This window comes from Thalassophryne amazonica, chromosome 1 (assembly GCF_902500255.1).
Source record: "Thalassophryne amazonica chromosome 1, fThaAma1.1, whole genome shotgun sequence".
Lineage (NCBI taxonomy): Eukaryota > Metazoa > Chordata > Actinopteri > Batrachoidiformes > Batrachoididae > Thalassophryne > Thalassophryne amazonica.
In genome coordinates this window covers 150900770-150915549 of record NC_047103.1, presented here as the reverse complement: position 1 = coordinate 150915549, position 14780 = coordinate 150900770, and the positions used below count along the sequence as shown (strand labels likewise).

The 14780-nt window shown below is 40.9% G+C and overlaps 1 protein-coding gene across 2 annotated transcripts in view; it reads left to right on the top strand.

The window, feature by feature from the left end:
- The window catches only part of irs2a (insulin receptor substrate 2a), a 48769-nt gene extending 35104 nt beyond the window's left edge, over positions 1-13665 (top strand). The window contains exon 3 of one of the 2 annotated variants that reach the window (XM_034176126.1): positions 11024-13665. In XM_034176126.1, coding sequence (XP_034032017.1) covers positions 11024-11028 — 5 coding nt within the window. In that variant the 3' untranslated portion in view covers positions 11029-13665. Of the gene's footprint in view, positions 1-4363; positions 4663-11023 lie in introns of those variants that run through there. The other variant, XM_034176116.1, reaches the window with a different exon arrangement.
- The last annotated feature ends 1115 nt before the right edge of the window (positions 13666-14780 follow it).

Here is a 14780-nt window from a genome sequence, read left to right as displayed (position 1 = left end):
CCAAACTATACTCCAAACCAATTTGTGTTATTTTATACCTCGTGGTTTAATGTGGCCAAGGCCAGACTATAACCGACTTTCTTGAGAGGGTTAATCTGACCTGCTACACCCATAACAAGCATTTTGTCAATTTTCGATTGCCCTGCCAAAACCACGTGGCCAACCTGAGTGTGAAACTTGACTGAGTTGTTTACTTCGGCTTCTGTCAGCGGGCCAAAACATGTGACATAGAGGCCACGTTTACCTCAGTCCATCCTAAGGGGTTTGTCTGATCAAGCGGCGCTGGTGAGCTGCGGCTGAGCCAGGTGGATGTTCTGTACCCGACTCAGATTAGCAAAGTCAGCCGTCTCAGTTTCCACCTCCTTGTCTAATACCTTCATCTGACAGCAACAACACAAAGCCACGGGAGATTACAAATGCTGAATGTCTTTTACCAGAAGTTAAATACAGAGTAGACATGTTTAAATGAAATGGCAGATATGACAATTAATCAGCACCGGTTTTCAGTTGGGCAAAGGTAGATAGAAATAACTCGTTAACAGAACCCATATTTGACTACTGAAATTTTGAGCCCTTTTCTGTGTGTTTGTTTGTTTTGTTGTTCCTTTTCTCCTTCTATGTGTAGGCAGAGGATAAAGGGGTGAAAGGGAGCTAATTGGGCTCTGACACAGGAGTTCCTCCTGAATGCTTGTGGCAGATGGCCACTATCTGAAGGGCAAGTGTGTGTGATGTTGCAGAAAGGGGGCGGGGCTACAGTTAAAACACCTGCCACTTAACCCGACTGCCACTTCCACAAACGCTTGACTGTGTAAACGTAATCGTTAAGAATAAGAATCCCAATTCTGGCATAAATTGATTTTTTTTTTTCTTTTAACTTCCTGATTTGACTACCCCCCCCCCCCCCACCCCCCACCACAGCCCCCACTCTCCCATATGTGGGTTTATGAACTTGTTTATTTTTCAGTTTTGAAATGATGGCTTCACCAGTATAAACAAAAGAAGTTATCAAATTATGATGGTTTCAGCGCAGACGGGTACATCTTTACTTCTTGCACCCTCATACTTTTATTCTTACCTACTCACCATCCCTCCCCCTGATGCACCTGTAGCCTGCAGAGGGCACGCATGCATGTGCAAGACCCACTCAACAGCCAACACAGACACATTTATGGCTGTCGCTTCAAGTTCCCACTTCGTTTGCACGTCATTCAGTTACAAGTAGGGATGTCCCGATCCGATCACGTGATTGGAAATCGGGCCCGATCACGTGGTTTCAGACTTGATCGAAATCGGACGTTGCATCCCGATCAGGAATCCGATATAGATTTTATCCTCATTATTTTGATCAGCGCTATTTCAGGCTCATTATTGCAGATTAATGGGCCTTTCACGCGTCGGAAGCGTCAGAGGCGTCAGACACGTTGCTTTTTAGAGGCGTCAGAAAAGCCGTGTCAAAAGCCAAGCTAAAGCGATGCTTCTGACGGGATCGCGCATTGCCACTTGTGGGTAGGCTGACACGGTCAAAGTTCAACCCAATCTTTTTTTTTTTTAATTGAACAAAAGAAAAAATTTAAGTTCAACCGGACAGAGGTGGGGCGGGTTACGCACGCAAAGTTTCTTTCGCAGAACTGCTGTTTGTGTGTTTACGTGCTCAGTCTGACACCTCGTTGGAATGACAAGAGGATGATGGACACTTTCCCACCGAAACTCTTGCTCAGTCATCCTTCCGTGCGCACCAGAACCCGGTGCTGACCAAGTCCTCAGGGTGACGATCTGTCATCGGATTAACAAAAAGAAAAAAACAAATTGTCCTGTGATCGTTTGTCTGCAAAACGGAGCGAGAGATAGTGTGCGCACGTGTGATGTGCGCACTCATCACATTTAGGAGTGTGTCTTAAAGAGCTTCCGTCTTCACTCATGTTCACTGCTTTGCTCTGAACTTGTTGAACACTGATAAAGCATCAGAGGGTACAATGAGGGCTGTCAGGACGCAAATGTAAGTTGTTTTTTTTTTTTTCCTTTTACTTTTCAAGTTGACTTTTGAACTTTCAACACTCTGAGCTGTGACGTAGCTTTGCGCTGTCCAATAGGAACGACGCGTCGGGCCAAAACACGAAAGACTAGTGGCAGAAACCACTGATTTGTACAAATGGTAAATGGACTGCATTTATAAAGTGCTTTTCCATCTGTGTCAGATGCTCAAAGCGCTTTACAATTATGCCTCACATTCACCCCGATGTCAGTGCTGCCATACAAGTCGCTCACTACACACTGGGAGCAATAGGGGATTAAAGACCTTGCCCAATGGCCCTTAGTGATTTTCCAGTCAGGCGGGGATTTGAACCACAGATCAGTGCAGAAACCACGTGTCTGAAGAAAAATACTTGGAAATGTTTTTTGTTGTTGTTGTTTGTTACCTCAAAATTTCTGATTACTGTTTAAAAACGTTTAGAACACTTGTAATTAAAATAGCTAAATCAATAAATGGTTCTTTAGAAACCTTTCATCTATAAATTAAAACCACCTGTTATTTCAGATTAGACAATTTCTTGTTTAACATATGGAACCTTGGATATTTATTTTTCAGACAAATAAAATAACATGGAAATTTGTACATTTTTTAAGTCTGGTAGATTATTACTTGATTGTTCAAGCTACCTCAAGGGGAAGTGTACTGTTTAAGTGATGAATAATAAAATAAGGTGATTAAAATGAAATTATTATATATTTAGCATTTGTTCATTGTTCATTCAGTTTTTTAAAGTATCGGATCGGGAGATACTCAAAATCAGATGACTCGGAATCGGATCGGGGCCAAAAAAAACCTGATCGGGACATCCCTAGTTACAAGTAGTGTCGGTGAGGTCCTCACAGACACGGCGCCTCATTGGTTCCAGCAGTAAGGGGGAGATCAGCATGCAGGGATGCACAGCAAATGCCAGTGCATGCTAAAAATTCTGCATGTATTTCAAGTACAAGTTGCACTGCAACTGTAAATTGATGTGAGCATGTTAATTAGACACAGCTATCACAACAAGGTACTTGTTGCCTTGGAAAAAGAAGAGGGAAGTTTTTCAAAGCACATATACTGTGCTTTCATCATTTCTTTTCTTGTTTTTGTGCTTTCCCTCCACTGTGCCAGGTATTTCCCTTTGTGCAACACGTGCAGCATCACACGTGCATGGTAGGGCCACGCTGATGCACTTTTCCCTCATATTAACTGCTGAATTTTTGTGATTTAGCCCCTCTAAAAAAAATCATTTTTGTAGTGTTGGCTGAGATCATTGTTTTTTTATAAAATGGGTAATAGTACCCACAGGCATGAAGACAGGAGGGGTTAAAACAATTTGACAGTTGGACCCAGTGGGATCAAATGAGCAGTCACTGGGATCAAGGTTCACAATGTTTGCCCTTTGGTTATTTGATCTTGCCTGGGCATTTCCTGAGCCCGCTTTCATGGACATCTGAATGAAAAATCAGTATTTGGACTTTTTCCCTAGTGACCTTGACCTTGACCTTTGCAAAAGCAAACCTGTTAAAGGCAATTCTGGGGTTGACAGTTGTCCATATAACAAGACTGATGAAAATTGGCTCAAGCGAGTAGGAGGTGCAGAGGAAGAAACACCTGACCTTTGACCCCTGTGACCTTGACCTTGCCAAAATGAAAGGTTTCAGGACAATTCTGGGGTCATCCTACATGCACACGGGTCGTTTGGTGGAAATTGGCTGAAGCACCTCAGAGGAGTCGTGAAACAAATACAAAGAAGCATTTCTGAAATTATCACATGAAATGAGACTTTTGATTGTCACTGCACCTCTTCGGCGGCTCTAACACACATTTAGCTGTAAATAGTTTGTATCTGGGTGACACAGTGACTTAGTGGTTGGCCCTGTTGCCTAACAGTAAAAAGGTCGTGGGATTGATTCCCACCTGGTCCTTTCTGTGTGGAGTTTCTATGTTCTGGTGTTCACGTGGGTTCCCTCCGGGTGCTTCCCACATCCAAGGACATGCAGATTAGGTGGATTGGAAACTTTAAATTGACCGTAGGTGTGGGTGCGAGTGTGACTGAGTTTGATCATCCATATGTGGCCCTGAGATAGACTGGCTTCCTGTCGTAGGTGTATCTCACATCCCACCCTGTGACTGCTGTGGGAGCCCCCCCCCCCCCCCCCCCACCGGTGACGTTTGATTGGAGTAAGTGGGTATTGAACATGACTGTATGGTTTGTATAGGCATCAGATCTGAATTGAAGCAGGAAATCCAGAAACACCACGTTACTTGATATTTAGAGAACAAACATCACGCACATGTAACACCGTAGGCTCCTGTGTCAGAGTTTCCGAGCTGTGTGTGTGTATACAGCAGCTAAAGTAGGCCTGGATGTTCCAGACAGAAGCACTAGCTGCTGCATAACAGCGTTTCCAGCGTTCCCCACAGCTAGCCGGCCGCAGCTCCAGATGAGATTACAGCCACTGAGGGCGAGATTAGACAGTAAAGGCAAAATCACTGAGATTTGGCAGCAGCTGGACAGTAATTAAAGGTGGGCACATTTCCTAAACATCCTAAATGTCCATGGCTTCAGGTTGGTCCCAGTAAAAGCCAAAATGACCTCAAAGTTAATAATTTGCTGACTGTCCATTGATTTGGCCCAAGACTAATGTTGTTATGGTACATTTAGCATGTTGAGATTCAGGATAAATAATACTTTTTTCGTGCTCGAGTCATATTAGTGTACAATAAGTAACTCAAGTTTTTAAATGGAGGTTTGATATTTTTATGCAGTACTCAATAGTTTCAATTAGTTATTGATAAACGTGATCTTCTGAAATCATGGAATAATTCACCCAAAAGAAATCCGATTCATATACCAGATGTGTATTTTGTTTGATATTTAATGCTTAGCAGTCATTATTATAAATGATGTTTTGATGTTTGTCATTCTTGGTGTTTTTGTTGCGTGAGAAGGAATTAATGTGCACAGTAGTTTATATAAAGTGACATGTTATCTTCGATAAGCATCAACACGGTCAAAAAATTGCTGCAGCAAAAATGAAAGTATCATTTTCAGGAGTTTTAAAAATGTTTCTGTTAACTGTTGAGGGAAACATTGTATAAATGCGAGAAACATTGAAGACAAACCCAAGAACAAGAACACACTGTTCTTGATATTCAGTATGTTTACTAGCAGTTGTCTGATTGTTACTAATAAAAGCCAAAATTGCTGCTTAGTGTTGTTGTTCTGTCGTCTTTCTAATCAGCTGCGTTAGTGTCACACAGGATTTCCTTTCCTTGAATTTGTATTATATTGGTATTGTTCTTGTTCGCTCATTTGCTGCTACTTTTGATTTTTATACGTCTAGTCTAGCTCAGCTACGCGGACTGCATTTTATTCCACCTGTGTGCAGTGGCTCATGCATGGGTATTGTTTTCGGTCTTGGGTATCTATATGTGGGTTAAGACAATAAGAGTTTTGAACAGATTTTCCCCAAACTTGGTGGAATGATTGATGGCCAGCCAAGGACAACATAGTTTGATTTTGAGAAAAATCAGTGAAGAAAAGGTCATAGCCCAAGGTTAAAGTTTTGGCCCAAACTGGTACTGTATATAAATGTGACTTTGAAAGTATATTTTGTATTGATATTGTAGAACCAGGATCTCAGTTTTGAGACACATTACACGTCTTGTGCAATTTCAATTTATTTTCATTTTTATACAGTGAGGAAAATAAGTATTTGAACACCCTGCGATTTTGCAAGTTCTCCCACTTAGAAATCATGGAGGGGTCTGAAATTTTCATCTTAGGTGCATGTCCACTGTGAGAGACATAATCTAAAAAAAAAAATCCGGATATCACAATATAAGATTTTTTAATAATTTATTTGTATGTTACTGCTGCAAATAAATATTTCAACACCTACCAACCAGCAAGAATTCTGGCTCACACAGACCTGTTAATTTTCTTTAAGAAGCCCTCTTATTCTTCACTCTTTACCTGTATTAATTGCACCTGTTTGAACTTGTTACCTGTATAAACGACACCTGTTCACACACTCAGTCAATCACACTCCAACCTGTCCACCATAGCCAAGACCAAAGAGCTGTCTAAGGACACCAGGGACAAAACTGTAGACCTGCACAAGGCTGGGATGGACTACAGGACAACAGGCAAGCAGCTTGGTAGAAGACAACAACTGTTATGATTATTTATTAGAAAGTGGAAGAAACACAAGATGACTGTCAATCTCCCTCGGTCTGGGATTCCATGCAAGATCTCACTTTGTGGGGTAAGGATGATTCTGAGAATACTCAGAACTACACAGGAGGACCTGGTAAATGACCTGAAGAGCGCTGGGACCACAGTCACAAATTACATTAGTAACACATGATGCTGTCATGGTTTAAAATCCTGCAGGGCAGCAAGGTCCCCCTGCTCAAGCCAGCACATGTCCAGGCCAGTTTGAAGTTCACCAGTGACCATCTGGATGATCCAGAGGAGGTATGGGAGAAGGTCATGTGGTCAGATGAGACCAGAATAGAGCTTTTTGGAATCAACTCCACTTAACATGTTTAGAGGATGAGAACAACCCCAAGAAAACCATCCCAACTGTGAAGCATGGGGGTGGAAACATCATACTCTGGGGGTGCTTTTCTGCAAAGGGGACAGGACGACTGCACCGTATTGAAGGGAGGATGGATGGGGTCAAGTATTGCGAGATTTTGGCAAACAACCTCCTTCCCTCAGTAAGAGCATTGAAGGTGGATCATGGCTGGGTCTTCCAGCATGACAATGACCCCAAACACACAGCCAGGGCAACTAAGGAGGGGCTCCATAAGAAGCATTTCAAGGTCCTGGAGTGGCCTGGCCAGTCTCCAGACCTGAACTCAATAGAAAATCTTTGGAGGGAGCTGAAACTCCAAACCTGAAGGATTTGGAGAAGATCTGTATGGAGGAAAGGAGTGGACCAAAATCCCTGCTGCAGTGTGTGAAAACCTGCACCTGCAGGAAATGTTTGACCTCTGTAATTGCAAACAAAGGCTACTGTACCAAATATTAACATTGATTTTCACAGATGTTCAAATATTTATTTGCAGCAGTAACATACAAATAAATTATTTAAAAAAAATCATACATTGTGATTTCCAGAATTTTTTTTTTTTTAGATTATGTCTCTCACAGTGGACATGCAGCTAAGATGAAATTTTCAGACCCATCCATGATTTCTAAGTGGGAGAACTTGCAAAATCGCAGGGTGTTCAAATACTTATTTTCCTCACTGTAGCACTAAATCACAACAAGGTCACCTCAAGGCAATTCACACAAGTAAGGTCTAACCTTACCAACCCCCAGACCAACAGTGGTAAGGAAAAACTCCCTCTGAGGAAGAAACCTCAAGCAGACCAGACTCAAAGGGGTGACCCTCTGCTTGGGCCATGCTACAGACATAAATTACAAAACAGTTCCCAAAATGAACATACAGGAAATGTTGCCGGTGCACGGGACGGTTTCCGGAACAGATACCACACCCATCACTGGATGGAGCCGCACCTCAGGCAGAGAGAAAAGAAAAAAAGCAGAATCAAGCATTAGAAAGCCAACAAACATTTTTACAGCTGCCAAGAATGTAATAAAATCATCTGCATTTATTTATTTGTTATTTATTTATTTGTTAGCAGGATTATGTCAAAACTATTGCACAAATTTTGACAAAGGTTTCACCACAGATAGATGTTAGGCCATGGAAGACTCCATTAAATTTTGGAGGTGATCTGGATCCAAATTCTGGATCAAGATTTCACTTTTATATAGGCTTTGAAGGATTATGTCAAAACTACTTCAATTTATCAATTTATTTGATTTATATAGCACGAAATCACAACAAAGTTGCCTCAAGGCGCTTCACACAAGTAAGGTCTAACCTTACCAGCCCCAAGAGCAAGCACACGTGATAGTGGTAAGGAAAAACTCCTTCTGATGATTTGAGGAGGAAACGTCAAGCAGACCAGACTCAAAGGGGTGACCCTCTGCTTGGGCCATGCTACCAACACAATAGACAATACACATATACAGAAATTTTGGGAGTCCATGCTGGGGTACAGGATGGGAGGCTTGAAGTGGTAGACACTCACTCCCACTTCTGGATGGAGCCACACCTCAAACAGAGAGAAAAAACAGAATCAGGCAGCAGAAAGACAACAAATCCAGTGTAATTTGTCAGCATTAAGCAACAAGAAAAACAGAAGAAATACTAAGATCTGCCACTAGTCCTAAGCTTCACGAAAAGACCCAGAATGTAGATAAAATTGAGGCCGTGGCCCGCTCCGTTTCCTAATAACATTAATTAAAAGAGTAAAAAGCATAGAAAGATACTAGCATGGCCAACATGCTAGCCATATGAAAGGGAAAATAAGTGCGTCTTAAGTCTGGACTTGAAAGTCTCTACAGAGTCTGACTGTTTTATTGACGCAGGGAGATCATTCCACAAAACAGCGGCATGATAAGAGAAAGCTCTGTGACCCAGAGAATTTATTCACCCTAGGGACACTAAGTAGTCCTGCACCATGAGAATGCAAAGCCCGGGCCGGTACGTAGGGTTTAATTAGGTCAGTTAGGTAGGGAGGTGCCAGTCCGTGAACAATTTTATAGACTAGTAGCAGAGCCTTAAAACGTGATCTCACTGGGACAGGAAGCCAGTGAAGGGATGCCAAAATGGGTGTAATGTGGTCAAACTTTCTGCTTCATGTCTAAACTCTGGCTGCAGCATTTTGAACCAATTGGAGACCCCTAATGCTGGACTGTGGTAAACCAGAAAATAGAATATTGCAGTAGTCCAAATTGTGCAATCTTACTTCTTTCATTTACAGAACATTGCCCGCCTTAGAACATTGTGTCTCACGCTGATCTGGAAATAATCATCCATGCTTTTATTTCAACATGTCTTGACTATTGTAAATCACTGTTTCCCTAGCCTAAGTAAGTCTTTTATGGATTGCTTACAAAGGGTCCAGAATGCTGCTGCAAGGTTAACTTCCAAGGTCATCTAAGAGGCCTCACATAGCACCCATTCTGTCCTCATTGCATTGGCTCCACATTCAGTTCAGACTGCAATTTAGAATATTGGTGATGGCTTTTAGAGCTCTGCACAGTCAAATGCCACTCTACATCAGTGAATTCTTGCACCTGCATGTGACAAGCAAGCGTCTGAGGTCTTCAGACTAGAACCTGTTGGTTGTACCAAGGTCAAGGCTGAAGACCAAATGAGACTGTGCATTTGAAGTTGTGGCTTCCAAACTGTGGAATGCACTGCCACTGCATCTGGGGTGTTTTACAATCAGGGTACATAAGTGGATTTTAAAGATAAAGTTTGGTTTAATGACAAGGTGGAAATGACAAACGAAGTTTAGTTTGCCATACATGGATAACTACTACTGGTGTATCAGCAGCAATGGTCATTTGGTTTGATATCCCCATTTGTTTACCAGCAGAACTCTAATAATACCAGTTTTTACCTAAATATCTGTGTAATTTTGATGGGCTGTCAGAGCTATTATTTATTTATTAGGTAACCACTAAATGGACTAATTTCCCACTCAAAGCCTACTGTATAACAATCTAACTCCCAGCATCATTGCCCAGTGAGGAAACGACTTGAAACGGGCATTCAAAAATAAAATGTCTGTCAAAAATGTCTTCTCAGGAAATAGAGTGCATTTCAAACTCAAGCATCAGTGTTGTGTGAATAATAATTTTGTGTTTGAAAGAGGTAATCACTGTCTGTGATGTCACAAAAGGATGTGTACCTAAGGATGTGTAACTCTCCGTCTGTCAAAAACGGTCCTCTCCGGAAATGCTTACAGTCCATCACTGTTGGAGAATGCAGAAACACAATAGCAGTTGTATACTCTGACTACATACTTACCATCAACTGTTCTTAGTAGATGGTATATATGGGTAGATTGCACTAATGTTAGTCTGTATAATTTACACAATTATCTTTGTCAAAAAAGTCAGTCTTTGAGCTCATATATGCAAACAACTCTGACAGGTCTGAAACTTTGGGCATTTAGCCCAGTCAGCAGTTAGATATGGATGAATAACTTAACCAAAGTAACCACTTTGATTTTTTTGGTGCCAGTGACACATACTTGTGTACCCTGACTGTGAAACAGCCCATCTACTTTCTGTGGACTCCGTTGGAACTTTTAAAGAGACGCTCAAGACCCACTTGTACAGTCTCGAGTTTAACTAGTTTTATATTACTGCTGTCTTTAATTTCTGTGTTTCTATTTTATTTTTTTACTGTAAAGCACTTTACAATTTTATCTTGAAATGTGCTATACAAATAAATTTCACATACTTACTTACTTAAGCCAACTTGCATGAATTTGATCCCCTCATTAGCACGCAATTGGGTGCCAGTGAGTAAATTCATTGTAAACTGTGTGAGGCTGCGTGCCAGTGTGCAATGAAAATTTTGAAATGTTCAGAATTTCTGGTACGCATTAATTTCGTGCCACTTGCGTGAACTAGTCATCAACATTGCGCAACCTATTCACAAATACTGCGTGTCATTGTGTGCAGGGCATCGCACAGTTTACGATGAGTTTACTGATTGGCATGCAATCTTGTGTGCCAGTGCGGGTATTAAATTCATGTAAGTGTCAAGGTGGCTTTACAGAAAAAAAGAAGACAACTATTTTAGGTTGTTAGATGCAGTGCCAAAAATCCTTCCAAACAACTTATTCACATCTTATTTATTTCTTCCTTGTAAAGACGCCAGAGCTCGAACATGTTACTACGTGCATCCATACTGTAGAGGAGGGCTGTGTGCCTGCCTGCAGAGGTGTTAAAGTTGTGTGTTAACTGGAGGCAGCAAAGACGGCACTGTTGGTATCAGTACTGTTGCAAATGAGTATTTCATCCAATACTAATTTTCAGTACTGATTATATTTTTTTATTATTTTGACAATCCTAGTCTAACGGAATAAAGATTTGACAACGTTTTTTGTCTTCTTCTCTTTCAGACTAAGGACTTCTTGCATGCTCTCATCTGGTGACGTCTCCGGTTTGCTGCTGGGAATGTCTGCTGGGTTCCATAGACCCTCTGCAACACCCCCCACTCCCACTCCAATGCACATGATGCACACAAACCAGCAGCTTGTCATCTAAAAGCGTCTGCTGGGGACAGGAACAGGGACATACCTGTGTCTGGATAGTTATGATGCATCGGCGGGTCTCATGTTCCCTGCGCTTTATCTTTCGACCTGAATTTCAGCGCAAGCACAGAAGCAGAGATGCTCCGAGAAAACTGATATTTTGATGGCATCCAGATAGTGTTTATTTATTTGAGGCCGGGTTTATGACTGCATTTGTGTGTCGGTGAGCAGTTTATCTATGAAACCTCCTGCATAAATGCACCACAGCCCTGAGAGGTACACTGAATCTTTAACTATATTTAAATTAGATGTTTTATTTATTTTTGAAAGAGATTGTCTGGTTATGACCGACCTTATGCCTTAATGTCTGCATTGTCCTTATGTTTTCTATGGAATAAGAGATACATATTCTATTATTGTATGTCTATTTTGACCTGTAGCTCTATAGTGTTATTCTCTTGTGCAAAGTAAAGCCCTAGTTTACCATTGAACTAAATCTTATTTACAAATTGTACAGTGCGGCTGCTTTAGATTGGGTTCGTCAAAGGCTTTAAAGTATTTTTCGTAATTGCTAATTATTTATTCTGGCCTAGTTTGCATCCAATCAAAGCACCGTAGAGAATTATATTTCTAAATGTCTTTAATGTCTTTCTAACTCAGACTCCACAAACACCAGGCATCTGAATGCACGGTACCTCCTGTAGTTCCTCAGTCACTTGAGCCTGAAAACCTCACACGCTCCTACCTTCAATCCCCGGCGCCTGCCGTCCAGCATGACGCAGGTCGTTCTGCTGTGATATCACAAGACGGTACAACAGTGTAGTCAAACTGATGATAAATGGGTGGAGCCGTCGGGGTCGACATAGTTATTTCCAGTCAGCAAGGGAAGTGCTAAAGTGAAGGGAACAAGCAGCAGTTCCAGGAATAACCTGGTGCCATCTTGGAGGTTCTATAAAAAAATTAATCTGGTGATTCATTGATGTACAGTGTACACTAGCAACTGGAAACCAGCCACTGTTATATGGTTCTGGGTGTATGTGCAACAAGGGATTGGAAGAAAAGTATTCGTCCAAGTATTTTAAGGTGTGTGCAAAGACTTCTTGATTCCATCAACGAAAGCCAACTGGACAAACTTTGGCCTAGATCGGACCTCATTACCTGGGACTTGTTTTTAATAAATTAAATATATTCTTATAAATTTCATGACACAAGTCCAGAGCAGTGATGCTGATGAAAATGTAGTTTCCCTTCGTTTTTGAGTTCTTTACCCCAAACATATATTATGCCCACCTCAATTATTCCCAGTCATACATGCAACTGAGATTTGCAAATCAGCTCAACTTGAGAATTTCTGAATCTATATATCCTCAAAACATATTAATCAATGATCTCAACATTGTTTTTGAAAGTTATTTAAGACTGTTTATTAATGCTTAATTAAAAACAATACATTTTTATTTTTCAAAATTCAAGCATTCAAGGAAAAACTATGAAGAAAAGAACTGAAGCGGTTCCCCTTCAGCGATTCCATACATTTAAAACAAAGCTTTTTTGGTTCATGTACATTCACCGTTTGTACGTGTCCATCCTTAAATGTCATGATTCCAAACATGAAACATCACCAGACAAGAAATCAGCTGTCTCTGTTGTGGACCTCCATAATGGTGGCTAGTGACTAACGTTAGCTACAAGTGCATACGGCTCCAACTGGCTCACAGAAACCATTTTTTTTTAGCTCCGATTGTAAAACACGTAATCGTGCCTGAATGTTGAATGCTGAGCACCTGGTGGGAATGCCACATAGATGTAATGGTGGAATCGGTTAAAATAATGTTAAAGTTATACCACGCTGATGGTATCTATTTATCTCCAGTCCTGTAAAAGTGTACATAGAGTTTAACTAAAATATGTATATTTAAAAAATAATAAAGTTCCTAGATTTTGCCTATGTTGAAATGATATTCCTGTGTAAAGACTTTGACTCTCGATTTTTAAAGAGGGGATTTGTTTCAGGGTCGTAAAAGTGTATAGAATGCTTTTCTCCTTCACAATCTCTGACGAAGTGAAAAAAAATTGCTTTGTCCATTTTATTATAGAGATTACTTTGCCTTGTCAACACACTTTACCAAACCACATATGCAATAGTGACATGAATACAGTCTAGTTTACAACAGTGGAACCAAATTGAACATTGCATTGATGATTTATTTTCTTTGCTACATGTACTTTTTTGTGTTTTTGGCTGGGATTTTTGGTCTTTCGACATGTCTCAAAGCGCGTTTATGCTTTTACCCTGTTCCTGTGAATGATGAAATTTTGCTTTTTTTCAGACAATTCTTGGGTTGGATCACTTTGAATGTGTTGTTGTCTTCCATTGTACATACTTCAGTATAATGTTTATTGTGATGCTCACAAAATGATTATAATGATTTATGAATTCTGATAGTCAAGTATTGTTTTTCTCTGTACGGATGAAGAATAGCAACCTTCAGAAATAAATTAATTTCTTTAAAGACCTACAAATCTTCTTCATTATTTATTCGAAAATAAAGGCTCTGATGTCAGACTGGCGTCCCGTCCAGGGTGTACCCCACCTCACGCTCCCCCATAACACTTAATTGGAGTAAGCAGTTGATGATTAGTGAGTGAATGAGGCTCTGATGTGTGGTTATGGTTTTAAAGGGGTCATATTTCTCAGCTTGTCCTTTCTGTGTGAAGTTTGTATGTTCTCCCCATGTCCGTGTGAGTTCCCACCAGGTGCTCTGGGTTCCTCCCACTTCCAAAGACATGCAGGTTAGTTGAATTGGGAACTTTAAATTGACCGTTGGTGCACGTGCAAGCGTGAATGTGTTTGTCTATATGTGGCCCTGTGATAGACTGGGGTCCTGTCCATGGTATACCCTGCCTCTCCCCCATGACTGCTGGTATAGGCTCCAGCTCCCGTTACTCTTGACTGAAGTAAGCGAAAATGAATGAATTCAAGAAATCTGGAGGAATTGCACCGTGTAAAGGGCAAGGGTGCAAGCCTAAACTGAACACCAATGATCTACAATCTCTCAAACAGCACTGCATCAAGAACTATCATTCATCAATAGCTGATATACCCACACTGGCAAGGGATTACTTTGGGAAAATTTTGTCAAGTACTACAATATGGAGTTATATCCACAAATCCCATTTAACACTTTACTGTTCCAAAAAGAAGCTTTATGTAAATCTTACCCAGATGTGACATCAACTTCTCTGGGATTAGAGGCATCTGGGTTGGACCATCACACATGGGAAATGTCCATTGTAGTCAGACAAATTTTTGAAAGAAATATTCTAGACTATGAAACAAAGACAAAAAGGACCATCCAGACTGTTATCAGCAACAAGTCCAAAAACCAGAGTCTGTCATGGTATGGGGTTGCGTCAGTATCCTTGACAAAGATAATTTACATTTCTGTGGTGGCAGCATAAATGCTGAAAAATACATTGAGAAATTAGAGCAAGTGCTGCCTTCAAGAAGGCATCTTTTCCAGGGATGTTCACATTTTTCAACAAGACAATGCAAAACCACATCCTGCACACATTACAAAGGCATGCCTGGGAGAGCAAAGGGTAGGGGTACTGGACTGGCCTA